Source organism: Meriones unguiculatus, chromosome 3, assembly GCF_030254825.1.
Source record: "Meriones unguiculatus strain TT.TT164.6M chromosome 3, Bangor_MerUng_6.1, whole genome shotgun sequence".
NCBI lineage: Eukaryota > Metazoa > Chordata > Mammalia > Rodentia > Muridae > Meriones > Meriones unguiculatus.
Window position 1 is genome coordinate 13,893,563 of NC_083351.1, and position 19,066 is coordinate 13,912,628.

Consider the following 19,066-nt stretch of genomic DNA (forward strand, 5'->3'; position numbering starts at 1 on the left):
AGATGGCACTAGGCTCAACACCAGCCACTTCCTGAGTCCACACGGAATTGGCAGTGCAGTGGCCAGGCCTTTGTCCGTACAAGGACTGGGTGGTGCTTTTCTCCACCGTTAGCCAGTCTGCCCAGCCTCTGTATTTGCATGCACAGACTGGGTCCCCCCCGCCCCAACCCCCGTAAAACAAACAAAAAAGAAAACACGGGATTGGAAGGGAGTTGCCTTTGAATTGGCATTTTACGTTGAGATCCGCGTATTCAGGCAATTTACACACCACCGCTGATGAAAACTATAATTCTTGGTTCAGTTGTTAAAAGAGTGCGTGTCTGGTATGAAGAAAGCCCTGGGTTCTTTTGCCAGCACCTCACAAAGCCTCCTGTGATGGTGCAGGCTTGTAGAGCTAGCACCCAGGAGGTGGAGGCAAGAGGCCCACATTTTCAAGGTCGTTTTGTGTACTAACTTGAGGCTAGCTTGGCATACGTGAGAGGCCGTGTAAAGAAGGGAAAGGAAGTAAAGAAGGGTGGTAGGTGTAATTCTTCAAAGCCACTTTGGAAAAACGGCAGTGTGTAAAGTAGCGGGAAGCATTAATGGTGTGTGCCTCACCGTAGTGGACCAGTTCTCAACTGCAGGTCAGTCATTCTTAGGGTTTGTTTAGGAAACCAAGTAAACACGTTTCCAGTCCTCTGACCCTGCCATAAGCTTTCCCGGCCATAGTGGCCAACACTCCAACAGTTCTAAGTAGATTAAATCAGCACCAGCAAAATTCCTCACTGGTGTCAGCACTGGTGACATTACCAATTCACTGCAACATTTGTGTCATATTCAAGCCCTTCAAATGGGATTTATGGGGAGGATCTGAGAGGATTTGAAGGAGGGGAAAATATGATTAAATCCCTGTGCTTCCTCACTGCAGCCCCCACCCCTGGCTTTCTGTCTCCCTCTGCTTGGCCGCTTCTCTGACCCATTCCTTGGGACCAGTGAACCCGACAAGAGCTGTTTCCAATAAACCTGTATTTAAATACTTTAATGTGTCTGAATTAGTTCATTATGCTTATCAGCAATACTTGTTCTTTCTCCCTCCCTAGGCCTCAGCTTGTTGACCTGTGACACTTAAGTCTGTTGGACTGAAATTCCATGTTTGTATAGAAAGGAACAGGGAACTTTGGGGTCAGGCATAAAGATGGATAAAGTTGAAGCAACTGCTAACTGACTCAAAGAGTTCTAGCCCAGAGCCCAGGGTCCCAGTCATGAGGCTGAGCATGGAACAATTATTTCTGTTCTTACTCATGACAAAGCTCATATTTACTGGGGGAAGCTTTGAAGAATAAATCTTGATTGGCTGGTAGGGAAAGGCTTTTGTTTCTGATAGAGTTGCTCATTTCTTTCCAAGAGTCATGGCTGAAGGATTTCAGTCTCAGGCATGGAAACCCTCAGAGTGTGCAGTGCAATGTGTGTGGGATTGTGTTTTGGGGAGGGGGGGGAGGAGGCATTTGATTTTCCTGGTGTCCAGCATAAAGTTCAATCTCGCTGGAGCTCGGGTGGGATGGTAACAAAATTGACAATTCATATTCACTTATCGAGAAACTGGAGGCTGGGGAAAGGGTCCATAATACTCATCCCCAAGAATTTTCTCTGCTATTTTTTGTGAGTTTATTGATGCCAGGATAAAGAACAATCCTGGACAGCCCAGCCCATTACACACTCCTCTGTTTACTGGTAGCAATCGTTATAATTCCTTTTAACATGGTAATCAACTTTGAAACATTTTCTCAAAACTTTTGAATTCCATGGCTAGGAATGAATACACACACACACACACACACACACACACACACACACACACACACAGCAGTAGAGTGTTTGCCTAGCATAAGAAAGGTGCTAGATTCAACGACTAGTAGGGTGAAGGAATAGACACAAATATTCAGAATTTTGGAGGCCAGATGAGATAGCTTACCTGACAACTTGAGTTGTAGTCCCAGAACACCATGTGCTAGGAGAAAAGGGACTTCCACAAAATGTCTTCTGAACCCCAGTGCGTGTATACCAATAAATAAAAATGTCAAATTCTGAAACATTTGCTCCTAATAGTTTTGAACAAAGAATTACAAACTAGAGTTGGAGTATAGCTCTGTAGAGAGCAATGACTCCAGCACGTGTGTGGCCCTGAGTGCAATGGGAAATAAGTGTTTTCTGAACTACTGTCTAAAAACCAATCGAGTTTTACCAAGTGATATTCACTTTATGATACTGGAGCCCACAGAAACCATCTGCCTTCAGTTAGCCAGCATGTGACCTGGTGGGTATACTCATGATGCAGTGCGCAGCAGGACCCAACATACCCACCTAGAGCACTACCCGAGGGCGTGTGGAGAAACAGCCAAGACTTTCCTCTCATTGTGAGACTGTGCTGTACCCTCTTAGGGTAGGCTTTCTGGCACAGCTCTCTAATTGGCAGCACTTTACATCTTGGAGAGTTTACAGTTCAGCCCTCAAGGCAAGAAAAGCCTGTGAGATGTTATCTTCCAGAATCTAGGGCCCAGGTGACAGAGCATAGTCTGGCCTGCAAGATCCCTCCCCAATCCTATGTCAGAGGCAAAACAACTACATTTGAGCAGGGGAAGACCCCACTTGCTGGGTCTGCTAGAGCAGATCTTGTTGTGATTTCACTGTGTAATTGAAAGTAAAAGTGCCAACAATGCCATTCCTATTCTTCCGTTCTTACTTGGTGGCTGTTCAGGTCCACCAAGTGGAAGCTAAGCAGCCCAGCCTGTGATGGGCGACCAAAGACAGTGAGGGGATGCTCAGTGACACCCAGTGTCCCCATATACTCACAACTTGGAGGTTGGGAGTCTGGGAGTGTACAGTCAGGGATCAAAGGGATTTTCAGGTCTGTTTACTGACTGTCCTGGATTCGATTTGAAGACCAGGCTGAGCTTGAACTCAGAGATCCTCCTGCATCTGCTTCCTGAGTGCTGGGACTAAAGGCGTGCACCACCAAGCCCAGGTCCCAACCAACATCTCTGTTCTGTAGATCCGATGACAGCTGAGACATTTTAAGATTCTGGGCAAGTGAGCTGGCTCAGTGGATAAAGGCACTTGCTGCCAAGCTGACAGCCCAAGTTCAGTCCCTGATACCCACATATTGGAAGGTTAGAACCAAACTCATCCAAATTGTCCTCTAACCTCTATAACTCATGACAGAACCCAAGAGTACCTGCAGATGCACAGACTAATAAATGTAATAACCTTTTCAAAAAGATTAAGAATACAGTTTGTTTTTCAGTATTATTTAATAATTTAAGGAAAGCATGAGTTGGCGCAGTGTCTCATTACTGGAATACCAATGCTAAAGAGGCTGAGGCAGAAGAATTGTTACAAGTTCAAGGGCAGTTTGGGCAAAAAGGCAAACAAGTCAAATGAATTAAAAAGTCTGAAATTAGAAATACTGGATCCATTGTGATAGATGAAGGGATAAAGGAAGGGAAGGAGAGAGAGGCAGAGACAAAGACAAGGGGACTGAGAAACTTAGGGCCAAAAGACAGCTGGGCGTGAAGTCACACACCTGTATTCCCAGCACAGGGAGGCAGAGGCAGGCAGATAGACTCTGTGAGTTTGAGGCCAGCCTGGTCTAAAAAGCAAGTCCAGGGCAGCCAGAGTAACAAAGAGAAACCCTGTCTCAAGAAACAAAACAAAATCCAAAAGACATCAAGTCTCTGAATATTAAAAAAAAAAAAAAAAAAAAAAAAAAAAAAAAGAGTTGAGCCCCACAGAGAAGGCCAGGAAGTCAGGGTGCTGGGGGTGGGGCTTGGGAGGGGCCAAGTGACCATGCATCTGCTGCTTGCAGTCCCTATAAGCTCCCTATAAGGAGAGGAAGCAGTGAGGGGGATGTAAGTGAAGTGAGGGAAGAAGGAAAAAGAACCCTGGAGATGACCCCAGAGGAAGGAAAAAACAAGTCCTAGCCCCTCAAAACTCCAGCAAGCAGCTAGTCCCTGGGACCCACATAGACCAAGACCTAGGACTCCTCCTTCAACTTGAAACTTCCCACTCTTCTTTGGGGGTGCTGCTGTTCTGCCCAGCAGGTGTTTTGATGGAGGAGCCTTCCTGGGACCAATCAAAATTTTAACATAATCTTGATCTCTGCTTTTCTTTAAGACAAGGATTCTCTGTGTAGCCCTGGCAGTCCTGGAATTCACTCTGTTGAGCAGACTGGCCTCGAACTCACACAGAGGTCTGGTTGCCTCTGCCTCTGAGTGCATGTGCCATCACCACCAGGCCCTGATCTCCGCTTTTCAAACAACTGACTGAATCCATATGCTGACTGGACTAGAATTCCAAGCTGGACTTGGCATCATATGTCCATCGGGTATGCTGGAGGCTGAGGTTGAAGAATCAATGGCTATCTTGTGCTAGATAGCTAGATGGTATCACAAGGAGAAAAGGGAAAAAAACAAAAACAAAACAACAACAACAACAAAAAAAAAAAAAAAAAAAACAAAGCAGCAAAACCTGCCAGGCATGGTGGTGTATGCTTGTAATCCTCGCACCCAGGAGGTAGAAACGGGAGGGTCAGGGGGCGGGGCCAGCTTGGTCTGCATATCAGAAAAGATACCTAAGGGGGATAGGGGAGGTGGCACTGGAAAGCTGGCTCTCCAGTGTTCAGGGTGTTTGCCACTCAGCTCCAGGGGATCCAATACCCTCTACTGGCTTCAGTGAATACCCATACACATACATATATGCTGCATACACAGATTAACAGAATATACATAAATAAAAATATCTTTAAATTTTTATATAAAGGGCAAGTGTTGTCTGTTACTGACAGGGAACAGAGGATGCGGTTTAGTTGGTAGTGTTTGCCTGGCATGCAAGGAGCCCTGAACTCAACCAGCACAGCGTGGTTGAGTAATTCCTGCCTAGCATGAAGGTCGAGACAGGAGAATCAGATGTTCAAGGACATCCTTGGCTATGCAGCAAATTCAAGGCCAGTCTGAATGAAATGAGACCATGTCTCATTAATTTAAAAAAAAAAAAAAAATCTAGGCTTAGTTTCAGGAGGCACACACACACACAAAACAAAACAAAACCCAGAAACGTAACAGAGATGGATGTAGCAGACTGTAACTTATTTTTATTTTTTAAAGAGAAGCTTATCTGTGTGTGTGTACATGGACGGTGCCTCTGTGGAAGGCAGACCCCAATTCTGGCAGGGGGTTCACTCCTTTCATGGTTCTGAGGATTATTCTTAGGCTGTGCAGCAAGAGCCTGTGGAGTCATCTCTTAAACTAGCTGCTATTTCCAGTTCATTGGGTTTTGTGGTAAAACGTATTCTTTAGGGCAATGGGTTACTTGAAAAGGACACTAAACATCAAGGGGGAAAAGAGGCAGTGCTTTACAATTTAGCGTTGAATCTCCAGGAAAGCCTCTTCCCCAGGTCTGATAGCCACTCAGATTAAAGCATATAAATTGTTTCCTAGTGTACGTTAGAGGAAAAGAACATAAAAAGCACCAGTCCAAGTGTGAGGAGGCAAACCACACTGAAGAGAGCATGTTATTAAGGCTGTGATTAAGGCTGTGGAGTGTAGAGAAAGCAATGGGCCACAGGAGAGAAGTGTGCTATATTTGATCTCTGTCCACGCTCCTACCAGCCCTCAGGTGGAGGTGATAGTTCTTATTTCTATTTTAGATGAGGAAACTGAGGCAACACGTAGCTTGTTCTCCAATCCCACCACTCCAGAATAGACCCAGTATGGCATTTCTCCAAAGAAAGGAAGGAAGGTTCCTGTTAGTAAGAATAGTGTTTGGAAGCTGGGCATGGTAGCACATGGCTTAAAGGCAACGTGGGAGGCAGGTGCAGATGGATCTTTGAGTTCAAGGCCAGCCTACTCTACACAGCAAGTTTTAGGACAGCCAGGACTACAAAGAGAAACCCTGTCTCAAAAAACCAAAATGCTGGATGTGGGGGTAACTGTAGCTGAGACTTCTAGCTGTGGGGGACACGGAGACTGAGGGGGTAACCTCCTAGCCAGGTGAGCCTTCCAGTGGGGGGGCGCGACTGACCCACCCACAAACCTTTGACCCAAAATCTACCCTGCCTACAGTATGTGGAAGAATAAAGATGGAATGGAGAAAAGAGAATGGCCCAACCTGAGAGCCACCCCGCAGGAGAAAGCCAACCCCTGACACTATTAATGATACTTGCTATCACTGCAGACAAGTGTGCCTAGCATGACTGTCCTCTGAGAGGCTCCACCCAGCAGCAGCTCTGAGACCCACAGCCAAACATTAGGAGGACCTAGGGGAGTCATGTGGAAGACTGTGGGGAAGGCTAGGAGGTCCCAGAGGGGACAAGAATCCCTCAAGAAGACCAACAGCATTCCCTAACTTCGGCCCATAGAGGCTTGCAGAGACTGAAGCACCAACTGAAGAGCATGGACTGGACCTAGACTCACGACACTATAAGTGATGGGCAACTTGGTCCTCACGTGGGTCCCCTAGCTCGTGGGTCATCTCTGAAATGGAACTCTGTTGTCTGGTTTTGGATCACTTTCCCCTAGCTGGGCTGCCTTGCTTGGCCTCAACAGAAGAGGGTGTACTAAGTCCTGATGCGACTTGGGCCAGGATGGGTTTGGGGGAAGGGGTTCCTTTTTGAGAAGGAGAGGGGGGAAAGTGGAAAAGGATAGGACTGGGAGGAAAGGAGGGAGGGGGCTGTGATAGGGATGTAAAATGAATAAATGAATAAACTTAAAAACAAACAAAACCCAAAATGCTGAAATATGGCAGGGGCAGCTTTTGGGCACACAGCTGCCCACCTGCAAAAGGAAGCAGGCTCATCTTCTATGTCATGAGCTGGTGTGAAGAACACTAGACGCTAGCCTACAGCACTTGGAAATTAGTTTTGCCGAGTGTTTTAATGTATTGTCTTATTTCTTCATGTGTATCTTTGTGAGAGAATGCCACATGTACAAGAGGATCCTATGGAGGCCAGAAAAGGGTGCTGCATCCCCCAAGAGCTGGAGTTACAGGTGGTTGTGAGCCACCTGATAAAGACGCTGGGAACTGAACTCAGATGCTGTGGAAGAGCAGTGCTCTTAATCAATAAACCATCTCTCTAGCCTTGTCTTATTCTTTTCTGCTCTGCCCTACCTTTTACTGTGTCTCAATATGTAGCCCAGGCTGGGCCTGAACTCCTTGTCCTCTGGAGAGCTGGGATGTACTGTTTTGGTACTACAGATAGAAGATGACTGTAGCTTTAAGGAGCACCTGTTATTGGTTAGCCTTTGGAACTTGCCAGAGCTGTGGACCGCTGGGAGAGTCACTTTGCGAGGGGCAGGTGTGCTGAAGACGGAACCTGGGGCCTTTCCCCCGCAAGGCCAGGAGGCCCTGGACCATTGTGCTGCATGTTCAGACCCAAGAAATCGCTTCTCCACCTCCGGACACCTGGGAGCCACTGGAAGGCCTGCCTCTTCTTGTTCTGGCTTAGGAGGCGGTGGTCTGTGGTTTCTCACTGCCCACCACCTTACTCATGATGCTGCCATTGGTCCAGTACCTGCCCCAAGGTGTTTACTGCTCATTCCAAAGAGACTATGGTTACTCAAGAGTGCGTGGCTACCTCTGTGGGCTGAAAATGGTTTTGAAGAGCACCGTCGTTTCTTCTGCTGAGAATTTATTTGTAAAAATTACTGGGGCCTGGCAAAATGGACCAGCAGGTACAAACATCTGCTACAAAACCTCACATTCTGTTTGATCCCTGGAACCCACATGGTGGAAGATCAAACTGCTACAAACTGTCCTCTGAACTGTGTGTGTACACCATGACACATACTTCTCCTCCCCAAGCCACACACACACACACACGCACACACACACACACACACACACACGCACACACGCACACACACACACACGCACGCACACACACGCACGCACACACAGTAAAAAATTAATAATGATGAAAAAGTTGGGGAAATCGGAGAGAACAGTGGTGTGATGCGTAAGGAAGAGGATGTGTTCTAAGAAATGTCTCTGGGACATGAGGTGGCTTACTCCGAACCTGGACAGCCTATCCTAGGCTACACCCCTGAACAGCATGCTACAGCGCTGTAGGCAACTGTTAACACTGTAGGCAGTGTCTGTGCACTGAGACATACCTGAGCATAGAAAAAGCAAGTAAGAGTGTGGGGTGAGGGAGCTAGAGAGATGGCTTGGAGATTAACAGTGCTTTCTGGTCTTGCAGAGGACAGAGTTTGGTTTCCAGCCCTCACATCAGGCAGCTCACAACTGCCTGCAAACCCCCCCCCCAAACCCACTTTTGGCTGGCACTCATGCAACTCCCCACCGTCCTGACCAGAAGTATACAGATAAAGAGAAAAACAAAACCTTGAGATGGAGAGATGGCTCAGCATTTAAGAACACTTACTGCTCTTCCAGAGGACCCAAGTTCAATTCCCAGCATGAACATGGCAACTCATGACTATCTCTAACTTCAGATCCAACACACTCTTTTGGCCTCCAAGGGTACCAGGCACGCCATGTGGAGCATGTACATACATGCAGGCAAGACACTCACACACATAAAAAAAGAACCTTAGTATTTCTAGAACAGCAGGCACCAGGGGTTGTCAACTCTATGGTCTGTAATGCAGTGCTGGACTGGCCAACACACAGCAGAATCCAGAAAACTCACTCACTCAGAAAAGGCCCATTTGGACTGATGTAAGAAGGGCTGTTCCAATTACACTGGAGCCTCAGGATAACCTTGAACCTCTGATCCTGTCTAGACCTCCCAAGTGCTGGGATTAGAAACATGTGCCACCTTGACCCTCCCCACGCCATGCCTGCCTCACTTTGACTATAACCCGGAGGGAGTAGTTGGCACCTACAGCTGTACGCCACTGGGTTATGTACACCAGGCTCACCAGAATTTTTATTTATTTATTTGCGTTTCTTTGTGTCGCCTTGGCTGTCCTGGGAACTCACTCTGTAGACCAGGCTGACCTTGAACTTTCAGAGCTCCATCTGACTCTGCTGGGATCAAAGGCGTGCACCACCACTGCCAAGCTTGCCAGACCTTGATTCCAGCCAGGGTCAGGCAGGGAAAAATACAAGACATGACCATGGCATTCTAACACAGTGTAAGCACAAAAACCAAAAGGGAGTCTGACACCAAAAGGACACATGAGCCTATGCCAAGATTCCGATAGTGTAAGAAAGCAACCACGTAAACTATAAATCAAACTACAGTGAGAACCCCAAGCTTTCTTTCTACACAGAACAGGAAATCCCTGAGGGCAGAGGCTTCAGCACTTAGTAGATGGCAAGTAGTTTTTTTCTGGTTGGTGCTGGAAATTGAACCTAGGGGCTCCCAGTGCTAACTAAGTACATTGGCCCTGCCTATGAGTATCTGCTCAATAAACTACCTCCTGACCCAAACTGTGACCTGGCCTACCCCAGAATCCAAAATGAGAGTATTTTCAAAACTGGCTTCTATCTTCTCCCCCTAAAAAGGACATCTTTCAAGTCACTGAATATTGTCAACTGTTTTCAGTACACCAGAGACATTTTATGAACTAGTGTGGTACTACCTATCCATGCTCCTGAGGTCAAAATGTGTGTAAAAACGTGTGCTCCAGCAATGAGTCACGGCCCCAGCCCTCAGAGAGCGTGTGTGTTTTCAAATTCCCTGTCAAAGTAAGCCAGTCGTCTACTATTGCTATCATGTCTTATGTTTGCATATGCTCGTGTACACATTACAAGCACACACGCGTGGTAAGGGCACCCAGGTAGTATACGCCTGAGCAGGGCGCCCAGAGTCTCCGGAGCTCTGTGCCATCCTGCCTTCAGATGGGCTCTCTCACTAAACTGTTCACTGCTGCAGCTGGGTCACGGTGGGCTCTCTGGATCAGCCACCACCCTCCCCATTGTTGGGGCTACAGCACACAAAACCATGCTCACCTTTTCATGTGGGTGCTGGATATTTGTACTCAGGTAACCAAGCTTGCAGAGCAAGCACCCTAACCAGTAGGACATCCCGGCTCTGGTTTCCCGAGATAGAAGGTCCCTTTACCCCAGGCTGACCTTGAATTTGCAGCAATTCTGTGTCTGCTTCCATGTCCTGGAATTAAAGGCAGGAACTAACCATACCCAAGCATTGCTCATTTTAAACTGGATCCCAGCAGACTGTACTTTCCAGGAATGGGCTGGAGAGGGGCAGCAATCCCAGTGCTGTGCACTGGCTCTCTGTTCATAACTTCATTTATCTTGTTTTTGAGATTAGGACTCATTATGTAGTTAGTCCAGAATGACCTTGAGTTCAAAAGGAAGGCCATCTCAGTCTCCCAAGAACTGACTAAAGGAAATCACAACACCTAGTGTTTGCATGTGACTGTGCAAGCACAGAGGGCAAAGGGGCCTATCACTCACCAATGTATTCCCTGAGGACAGAGTCTTACACTGAACCTGGAAGCTGGCTGGTGTCCAGGAAGCCTCAGTGAGGCCACAGTGATGCCCATGCGGCTTTATGGAGGGTTTGGGCATCTGAACTCAGTCTTTACGCTTGTGTGGCAGACATGTCTCTCCACTGAGTCATCTTTCCACATGGGGGACCCACCCCCTTTTTTGTTATATAGTTTAGGCTGTCATCCACTCGTCTCTCTGAGTGCTGGGATAACAGTGTACTGCCTAGGAAATGGCTCTAAGTTTATCAAACACTCCAAGACGGCATCAACGAAGCCAAAGGCGCCCTTGCAGTGCATGATGGTCCTATGCTGGATGGCATCCAAGCAGTATTTCTGCTGGTTCAAATATAAAATAGTGGTGAATTTTCCAGTCTGCAAATAGCAGTCACTGATTCTCAGGATGCAGTCACTACCCTGCCTTCTCCCTGCATCTCCCCCCACCCCTAAGAGTGCTGTCAGATCCTTCAGAAAGCCTGCATCTAGCAGGAGCTTCCTGGATGGTATCCTCTGCACAGAGTCCTGGAGGCAATGTAAACCATTCAATCAGGTGACTTTTCTAACTGAGGCTTCCAAGGCACCCAGACCCTCCCAAACTGCTTCCCAATCTATTTTTTATGGCTGTAAGGGGTCTGTCAAAAAGACTGTCAGTACTTGCTTTTTAGCACTGAGGAATGGGCTCCATGGCCGCATATGCTCCATTCGGAGTTGTGTTCAGGAAATCCCTTGACCACTGTGGAGGTGCTCTGGTTCTCCAGGTGCAGGTCTCCTCCTGTGGATACTTCGTTAGGCAGAAGCCAGCACAAATCTTAGATTACATGGGCATGAAATGCAAAGAATATTTACTCGGGGTTAGCCAGGCTATGATCACAGACACATCTTGTAGGGTGAAAGCTCAGAGACAAACTCCATCTCCTAGTGCTACTACATGAAGGAGTAAGAGGAGGGGGAGGGGGAGGCAGATAGCCCAGTCAGGTATAGGAGAGGCTTCTCACCCATGGAAGGGCCTGAAGCAAGCTCCAGTGGAGTGATGAGGTCTTGTATGCAGATGGGTGTAACTTTAAACCCCATTTCTACCATAAAGCAGAACAGAGCCTTGGACTGTTCTCACTCTATGTGAGCACATGCATGTCTATACGTATGTGCGCTTTCAAGCATCACATCAGCATATGTGTGGAGGTCAGAGGACAATTTGTGGAAACTGGTTCATTATCCTTCTACCACATGGAGCCTAGGGATCAAACTCAGGCCGTCATGCTGGGAAGTAAGTACTTTTACATGCTGAACCATCTTGTTGGACCAGTTCTTTACATTCCTCCCAGAGGTGCCTTTCAAATTATTTTTTAAAGGATGATTGATTTTTATTTTCTGTGCGTTGGTGTCCTGCCTGCCTGCACGTCTGTGTGAAGGCGTCAGATACCCAGGAGCTGGAGCTACAGGCACTGGTGAGCCGCCATGTGGGTGCTGAGAACTGAACACGGGTCCTCTGGAAGAGCAGCCAGAGCTCTTTACCACTGAGCCGCCTCTCCAGCCCCACCTCTGAGACTTGGAGCTACTGTAATAATTGATGGGAGATTTAAAAATCAGTGGCATTATTGGGGTGAGCTGTTGCCCAAAGTCCTAATACACACAGCCTGACTTTTGGGTTTGCTTGTCCTGGACCCCAAAGGCACTGTCATCTAAGCATAGGCACCCTCTATATCTACACTGGACAGATACACACATGGCACACACACACACTGTCACCCAACACCATCAGAAGCAACTGGGATTGACAATAAGCAGCCAGATAGCACCTCCCAGGATGGGCGCACGGGTGACAGCTGTCAAAAGGAAACATCTTTTAAACTTGCAATGCTCGTCTTTATTTTGTTCCTTATATTTTGAAAGTGAAAAGAAATAGTATTGAATCAATTCCTTTTTATGTTTTTAAATATTTGTTCTATGTATTTACAAGCCTTAAAGTTGCTCTAGCGATTTCAACGGTATTAAGGGTATTTTCCAGGGTAGCACTTTTTTTTGAACAATTCTTAAGATTTTTCTGGTCCACAGTACTTCCTTCTGTTCCAAGGGTATGTATGTTTTGATTACTAGTGTGATTTTTAAATTTTCTGAAGCAAGCTGAGAGGCAGGCAGAAAGATCTGATGCCAGGGGTGGGAGTGGGGCAGGGTGGGGGAAGAGAAAAAAAAAAAAAAAGGACCTTTCTTACCTTGTTCACCCCAAACCTTCTCAAATCTGGACTAACAGCTATGTCTTAACACAAATCTGAGGTGCATCTGAAGGGAAGGGAAATTTATTTCTCTGCTTTTCTATTATACAAGTTGTTTACAGAAACTGCAAATTAAAAAAATTACACACTGGCATTTGCAGTCCTTAAAATAAATTAAAAGTTCAACTGTTTTTTTTTCTTTTTTTTTTTTTTTTTTGCTAAATGTGTTTTTTTTTTTTTTTAAGTATGAGTCCTCGTTTAAAAAGAAAAGATTAAAACAGAAAATATTTTCTATAAATAGTACATGTATTTTGGTTTGCGAGCTCCCGCCCTCAGGTTTGCTGTTTCCTTGTTCCAGTACCTTTATCCTCCATGATCACCTGTTTCCTTTCCCCTCTCCCACTCGTGCACACGTGGGGTTTCTGCGAGAGTTGGCCTTGCTGCACTGTGATTGGCGAAGACGTGAAACTTTTTAAAAAAATACTTAAATTGTTTCTTTTGTTTCGTTTGTGTATTTGAAGTATTAGTTATCCTCGGACTCCTCTTCTGCTTCCCGCAGCCACGTGAAAAACGCTGTGACAGATTTGAGGGCCACGCCCTTCCCATTCTGCTCAGCAGGGTCCTTGCTGCTCTCCCATTTGTAGAAGGCATCCTCTGAGATCACCTCCTCGTCATACAGGCAATCAAAAAACATCCGGAGCAAATCTGCGAGAGGGTGAAAACAGCCACTGTTTGAACATTGCAGTTGCAAGAAAAAGCAAAGATGTGAATGAATGAATGAATGAATGAATGAATGCCACGAATAAGTGAGTCAACACCGAGAAGGTACATTCACTTCCTAGAACCAGGCACCCTCCCCATCTTGACAAGGAGTAACAGAACTCTCATTTGCAGGACAAGAAAAAACAAAACTATGTAGTCTACATTACTTTTATCCTTATTATTTTACTCAAAGTCAACAACGTTTAGATACAGATGAAGATGTTTCCTATTATGTAGTTACCAAATTAAACACTTAAGTATGATGCCGGGCGGCGCTGGCGCTGGCTTTTAATCCCAGCGTTAAGGAGGCTGTGGCTGGTGGATGTCTGAGTTCAAGGCCAGCTTGGTCTACAGAGTGAGCTCTAGGACAGCCAGGGCTACATAAAGAAACCCTGTCTCAAAAAAGCCAAACCAAACAATCAATCAAACAAACAAAACTTTCCTGTTTTAAGGCTATATTTAAAAACAAAGTGTGACTTTATATGAAAACGTGGGCAGAGGTGATCTCTAGATTTTGGTATCTTAAATATCTCAATGGTCTGAATAATTGGAATTATTTTCTTTCATAGTGGAGACTTCTATTACTTGTAATGGAAGTTTTGGTTTCTTTGTAAACTCAGGTATGTTATGTAAATATGTTTTTGTTATAATCCCAAGTGTGGGATTTTAGTTTGGGCTTTAGTTTGTCCACAACTGATAACTGTCTCGTGTGGGGTGTGATCTTTGACAGCTAGTAATGGCCTGCCAACATGTGGCTTGGAGAGGGGCTTAGTCTAGTGCTCTTGAGGGTATAAACATGAGAGCCTACAAAGAGAAAGTGCAGCGTGCGGTGCAGCGTGCGTTGCAGTTTGGAGCAAGCAGAACCGGACAGTATAATGGTTTAGAGCATACAAATGGAGAGAAAAATTTCAATGTAGACTGCTTGGTGCCTCTGCTGTTGATGGGGATTGGTATAAGCCCCCAAAGAACCCTTTGATCCTAACCTAAACACCCAGGAGAAGTAAAAGGGTCTGCACCCCTTCTCCCCATCTTCTCTCTCCTACCTAGGGTTGACGGTTGGAAGGGAGGAGCCAAGGAACTGAGTTCAACCACAGCATTCCAAGAGAGAAAAAACCCCTTTCTTTGTGACACTGTTCCTTTTTTTGTGTGTGTGGGGGGGGAGAAGACAGAGTTCCATTATGTCCCCTTGGCTAGCTACAAGCTCACTGTGTAGAGCAGGCTGGCCTTGAACTCACAGAGATCCACGTGCCTCTGCCAATGACTGCTGAAATAACCTGGTGCACCATCACACTTGGCCCTTAAGATTCACTGGTAGCCAGCTTCCTGCTCACATGCTAGTGGAAGAGGCAGTAAATGAACAAGAAATGCAAATAATAGGAGATCCATAGTTAAATTTTTTAGATTAATCTTTGTAATATTACTTTAACACTGAAATCAATCACACCCCCTGCCCCCCAAACAAACAAACAAACTCTGGTTGATCTACAGGGAAATGGAGAGAGAGGCCACAAGTCTGATGGTGGCAGGTTTCCAAACCAGCAGCTCCCCAAGGATGGCTGAGGCTGATATAATGGGCACCTAATGTCAACACAGCAGCAACTACCTCAGACAGCATCTCATCTGAGAACCTAGTGTGCCCTTCCTGCAACAATTCAGGGGTCACCATCCTGTTGAATGACCTGACATGACATCAAGAGAAGAAAAACACAACTACAATCTCAGTAAAGTTCTACGGATAACTTGTTTTCGTCCCTTCTTATGCCCCAAGAAGGTCCGGAAGCACTTTTCCTTACAATGCCACAACACAAGCAAAGTGTCTATGGACTACTCAAGGCCATCCCCAAAATAAGCCTGCTCCCATCACGTGCACAGACTTAGTCACTTCCTGAAGCTGTCAATGCTCACTAGGCAGCATCTAACACTGGGGTCTGGGGTGTGTGGGTAGTTAATACCTTGGAAAATGCCAGTGGCTGAGATCATTACCATCCTTGAGGCTCTTCTATCTACATCCAGTATGTCCAGATATGGCTATGTAAATGGAAGCATCTCTACTCCAGCTTCACTTTTTTCTTTAGTTTTGAGGTACATTCTCACACTGTAGCCCAGACTGGCCTTGGGCCATGGTTCTCTTGTCCTAGCCACTCCCATTTGCTGGGATGATGGGGGGTGGGGGTGGGGGAGTTTGCTGTGGAGAGCACAAAAGGGTGCTGGCTCCTCTGGGACTGGAGTTACAGACGGTTGGGAATGGCCATGCAGATTTTGGGCACTGAACCCTAGGAGAGTACCAGTGTGCTTAACCATTGAGCCATCTCTCTAGCCCTTAAACTAGACTTTTTTTTTTTAAGACAAGGTTTTCTGTTGTAGCCTTGGCTGTCCTGGACTTGCTTTGTAGATCAGGCTGGCCTCCAATTCAGAGATCCCCTGGCCTTTGACTCCCTAAATCCTGGGATTAAATGTGCATGCCACCAGGCCTGGCTAGACTTATTAGGATTTTCTCACAAAGATTTTCATGTTGCTGATTCAACAAGTTGTTACAAGTCATCCTACTGGCCATGTCTGAACCCCAAATCATCTTTCAAGGTATCTCCCTAGTTGTCTGAGCTCACTGCACCAAGAAGGAAACTTACTGGCAGGTTGGTCAAGTTTTACTACTGACGCTTGTAGTGCATAAAGTGCTTGTAGTTCCTTCTCGGTGTCTGAGTCTAGGTACTTGAGTAAGATCGGCACTCTCTGCTTGATCACAGCAGTGTCCACTCTGAAGGTAGAACAGTCAGCTGGAGGGACACAAGAACCAGGAGTTAGCATAGACCATTCCAGGGCTTGGAGCACAGTGGACATATACACGGCTGTGAACGGTGAGTGAGGGGACCCACAGCAGACTGACAACCACACGCTCTTCCTTTGGAGGCACTGGAGGTTGGACCAAGTATCATATGCTAGTCAAGCACTTTCCCTGAGTTAACATCTCCAACCCTCTCTGGAAATTATTTTGAGACAGGGTCTCACTAAGCTGCTTAGAAAGGTCTTGAATATTCTATGTGACCCAGGCACGCCTTGAGCTTTTGAAATGGGTGCTTCAGCTTCCTAAGCAGCTGGGATCCCAGGCCTTGGACAGCAGTGCATTTTAAAGGTACATTCTACAGAAAGATGATAAAACATACAAAGGGGAAATGCATGCTGAGCGCAGATTCCCCTCAGTTTTTACCATTTACTTATTTGTAATTATAATGAAACATTACCAAGATCTTATAACAACTTAAAAGATCCACATCAATCAAATGTCTTATATAACTGGAGAGTTGACAGATATGTTGATTAGTCTGACTTAAACATAGTCCAGATTGTAGACATTTATCAAAACATTACATTGTATACAATTATAATTTTTCACATCAATTAAAATATTACTAAATAATAATGTACACATTCAAGTGAATACTTTAAAAATGCAACAAAGCAAAATTGGGAGATACAGCAATAGCTTGATGGTTAAGTACTCATGATAATACAGTCTAGATATTTAACCCATAAGCTAGACTTGGTTGTGTGTATTTTTTGTTTGTTTGTTTGCTTGTTTTTTTTTTTTTTTTTGAGAAAGGGTTTCTCTGTGTAACAGAGCCTGGCTATTCTGGGCTTGTATATGTAGAACAGGCTGACCTTGAACTCACAGAGAACTTCCTCTGCCTCCTGAGTGCTGGGATTAAAGACCTGCATCACCATGCCCGGCTGCATCTACTTGTAATTTTAACACATGGGAGGCATAAGCAGGAGAATAAGGAGTTCAAGCCCAGAGTCAGTTTGTGGTTAGGCTGGGCTACATGAGCCCACACCTCAAAAAAAACCATAAAAAAAAATTTCAACCCATTCGTGAATCGAAGATGTGGGCTTTGAGGATGAAGAGGAAATAGAAATTTGTGCGGATCCAAGAAGCATCAAATGACTTTGCTCAACTGCAGAACATGACATATGCAGGTAAGGCTCAGACATGGTTCTTACTGAGAGATCAACCATTCACCCTGTGTTGAGACAGCAGGCAGCCAAGACATGATGCCAACATTTCCACAGAAACTGCAAGTTCCAAGATAATAGAAAACCAGACCACGAAAAGTGCAGCCGCCTCTCTGAACTTCAGATGCTCAGAACTCTCTCAGCAAGTATCACTCACCTATAATAGCTGCTTTGCAAACTGCCGTCATTAGCGCTCTAAGGAATGTTGGCGAACTCATCTGGCTTTCATCTAGATTAGCCTAGAAAGGAAAACAGAAAGAGCGTGTGTTAGTGCGAGGTGCTGGCACCCACGTCTACACAGTTGAAAGCAACTGCACACAGACTGAGTGCGGTTGTCTTAATTCTAGCACTGGGTCTTTGGGTTTTAGGCAGCTTATGATATGAGTCTTCTACAAAGTAAGCTCAAGGCTAGGCCAAGACACACAGTGAGACGCTGCCTCACCATGACTGCAGTGTAGCCTGGGCTGTGTTCTTGGCACTGTGGGACTGTGAACTTGACCAGCATGGCTGCTTCAATTCATCTACAACGAATGGGGCTGTTTCCAGCTCTACCTGAAACAAGCCTTCAGGGATGAGGGCCTTAACCTCTGTAAGTTTCTAAGGTTGTCAAGAAGCAGTGTGTTAACAAATGTCAAATGAAATCAAAGGGACCCCAGATTCCATCTCACTGCATGGATCTTGTTTAGGCTTCTACTGAGCTGATGTACAGTAGCAGAAAAGGACAAACACAACTGGAGACAGTTCTAAGCAAGGCTTCTGAGTATTTCAATATTATGTTCTTGTGACTAGAAAAAGAGCTGATATTTGGTTCCCACGGTCTTTTCCACCATGGAGTCAGTTTGATCCTGAAGATGTCACTGTCAACTCAGTGTTAGAAAGGCTGGTATTGATGACGTTATAACCAAGGCCTGATTCCTACCCTAAAACACCACGAGGGCAGGCTGTCAGATGACCAGCTCTTTGGTGCACCAGCACTACAACAAAGAAGGGCTTTGTTCCACCAGTGGTTTCACCGTCAGCAAGCACGTGGGGCAGCAGCCACATCCAGGGAGGGATGTGAGGAGCAGCAGACGCCTCATGCTGAGAGCATGTGCTGAGCATGTGGTGTTGTGCCTGCTTCAAAACCTCTTTAAAAGTACTTAGCTGGCCAAGGTAGAGTACCGGGAGCTCCAGGCCTGCCTGCTCTACACAGAGAGACCCCTTCTCTCAACAAACAAACAAAACCCCATATAACCATATAAATAAAAACAAACAAACAAACAAACAAACAAACAAAAAAACAAACTTTATTTGGACTGAAGCCAAGCCAGGCTTCAAAGAGTTACTTCTTCAAAGTAAGAACAAGGGCTGGAGAGATGGTGCAGAGGTTAAGAGCACTGTCTATTCTTCCAGAGGTCCTGAGTTCAATTCCCAGCAACGACATGGTGGCTCATAACCATCTATAATGGGACTTGATGCCCTCTTCTGACATGGAGATGGATGTGCAGATAGAGCACTCATATGCACAAAAATAAACATTTTAAAAAAAGAATGTTTTCTGTGCCAGGCATGGGTGGCTTCCAAAAGAAAAAAGAAAAAAAAGAAAAAAAAAAAAGCGATATTTTGAAAATAACATCCCTATTTCCTTTTTGTTCAACA

The 19,066-nt window shown here is 45.7% G+C and overlaps 1 protein-coding gene across 19 annotated transcripts in view; it reads right to left on the minus strand.

Annotated features, from left to right (window-relative positions):
- Positions 1–12,289: 12,289 nt before the first annotated feature.
- Eif4g3 (eukaryotic translation initiation factor 4 gamma 3) overlaps positions 12,290–19,066 on the minus strand; it is a 221,114-nt gene continuing 214,337 nt past the window's right edge. For all 19 annotated transcript variants that reach the window (XM_060379250.1, XM_060379249.1, XM_060379248.1 and 16 more), the window contains 3 exons: positions 17,586–17,667; positions 16,048–16,194; positions 12,290–13,363 (listed from right to left, as the gene is read on the minus strand). In XM_060379250.1, coding sequence (XP_060235233.1) covers positions 13,182–13,363; positions 16,048–16,194; positions 17,586–17,667 — 411 coding nt within the window. In that variant the 3' untranslated portion in view covers positions 12,290–13,181. The remainder of the gene's footprint in view (positions 13,364–16,047; positions 16,195–17,585; positions 17,668–19,066) is intronic.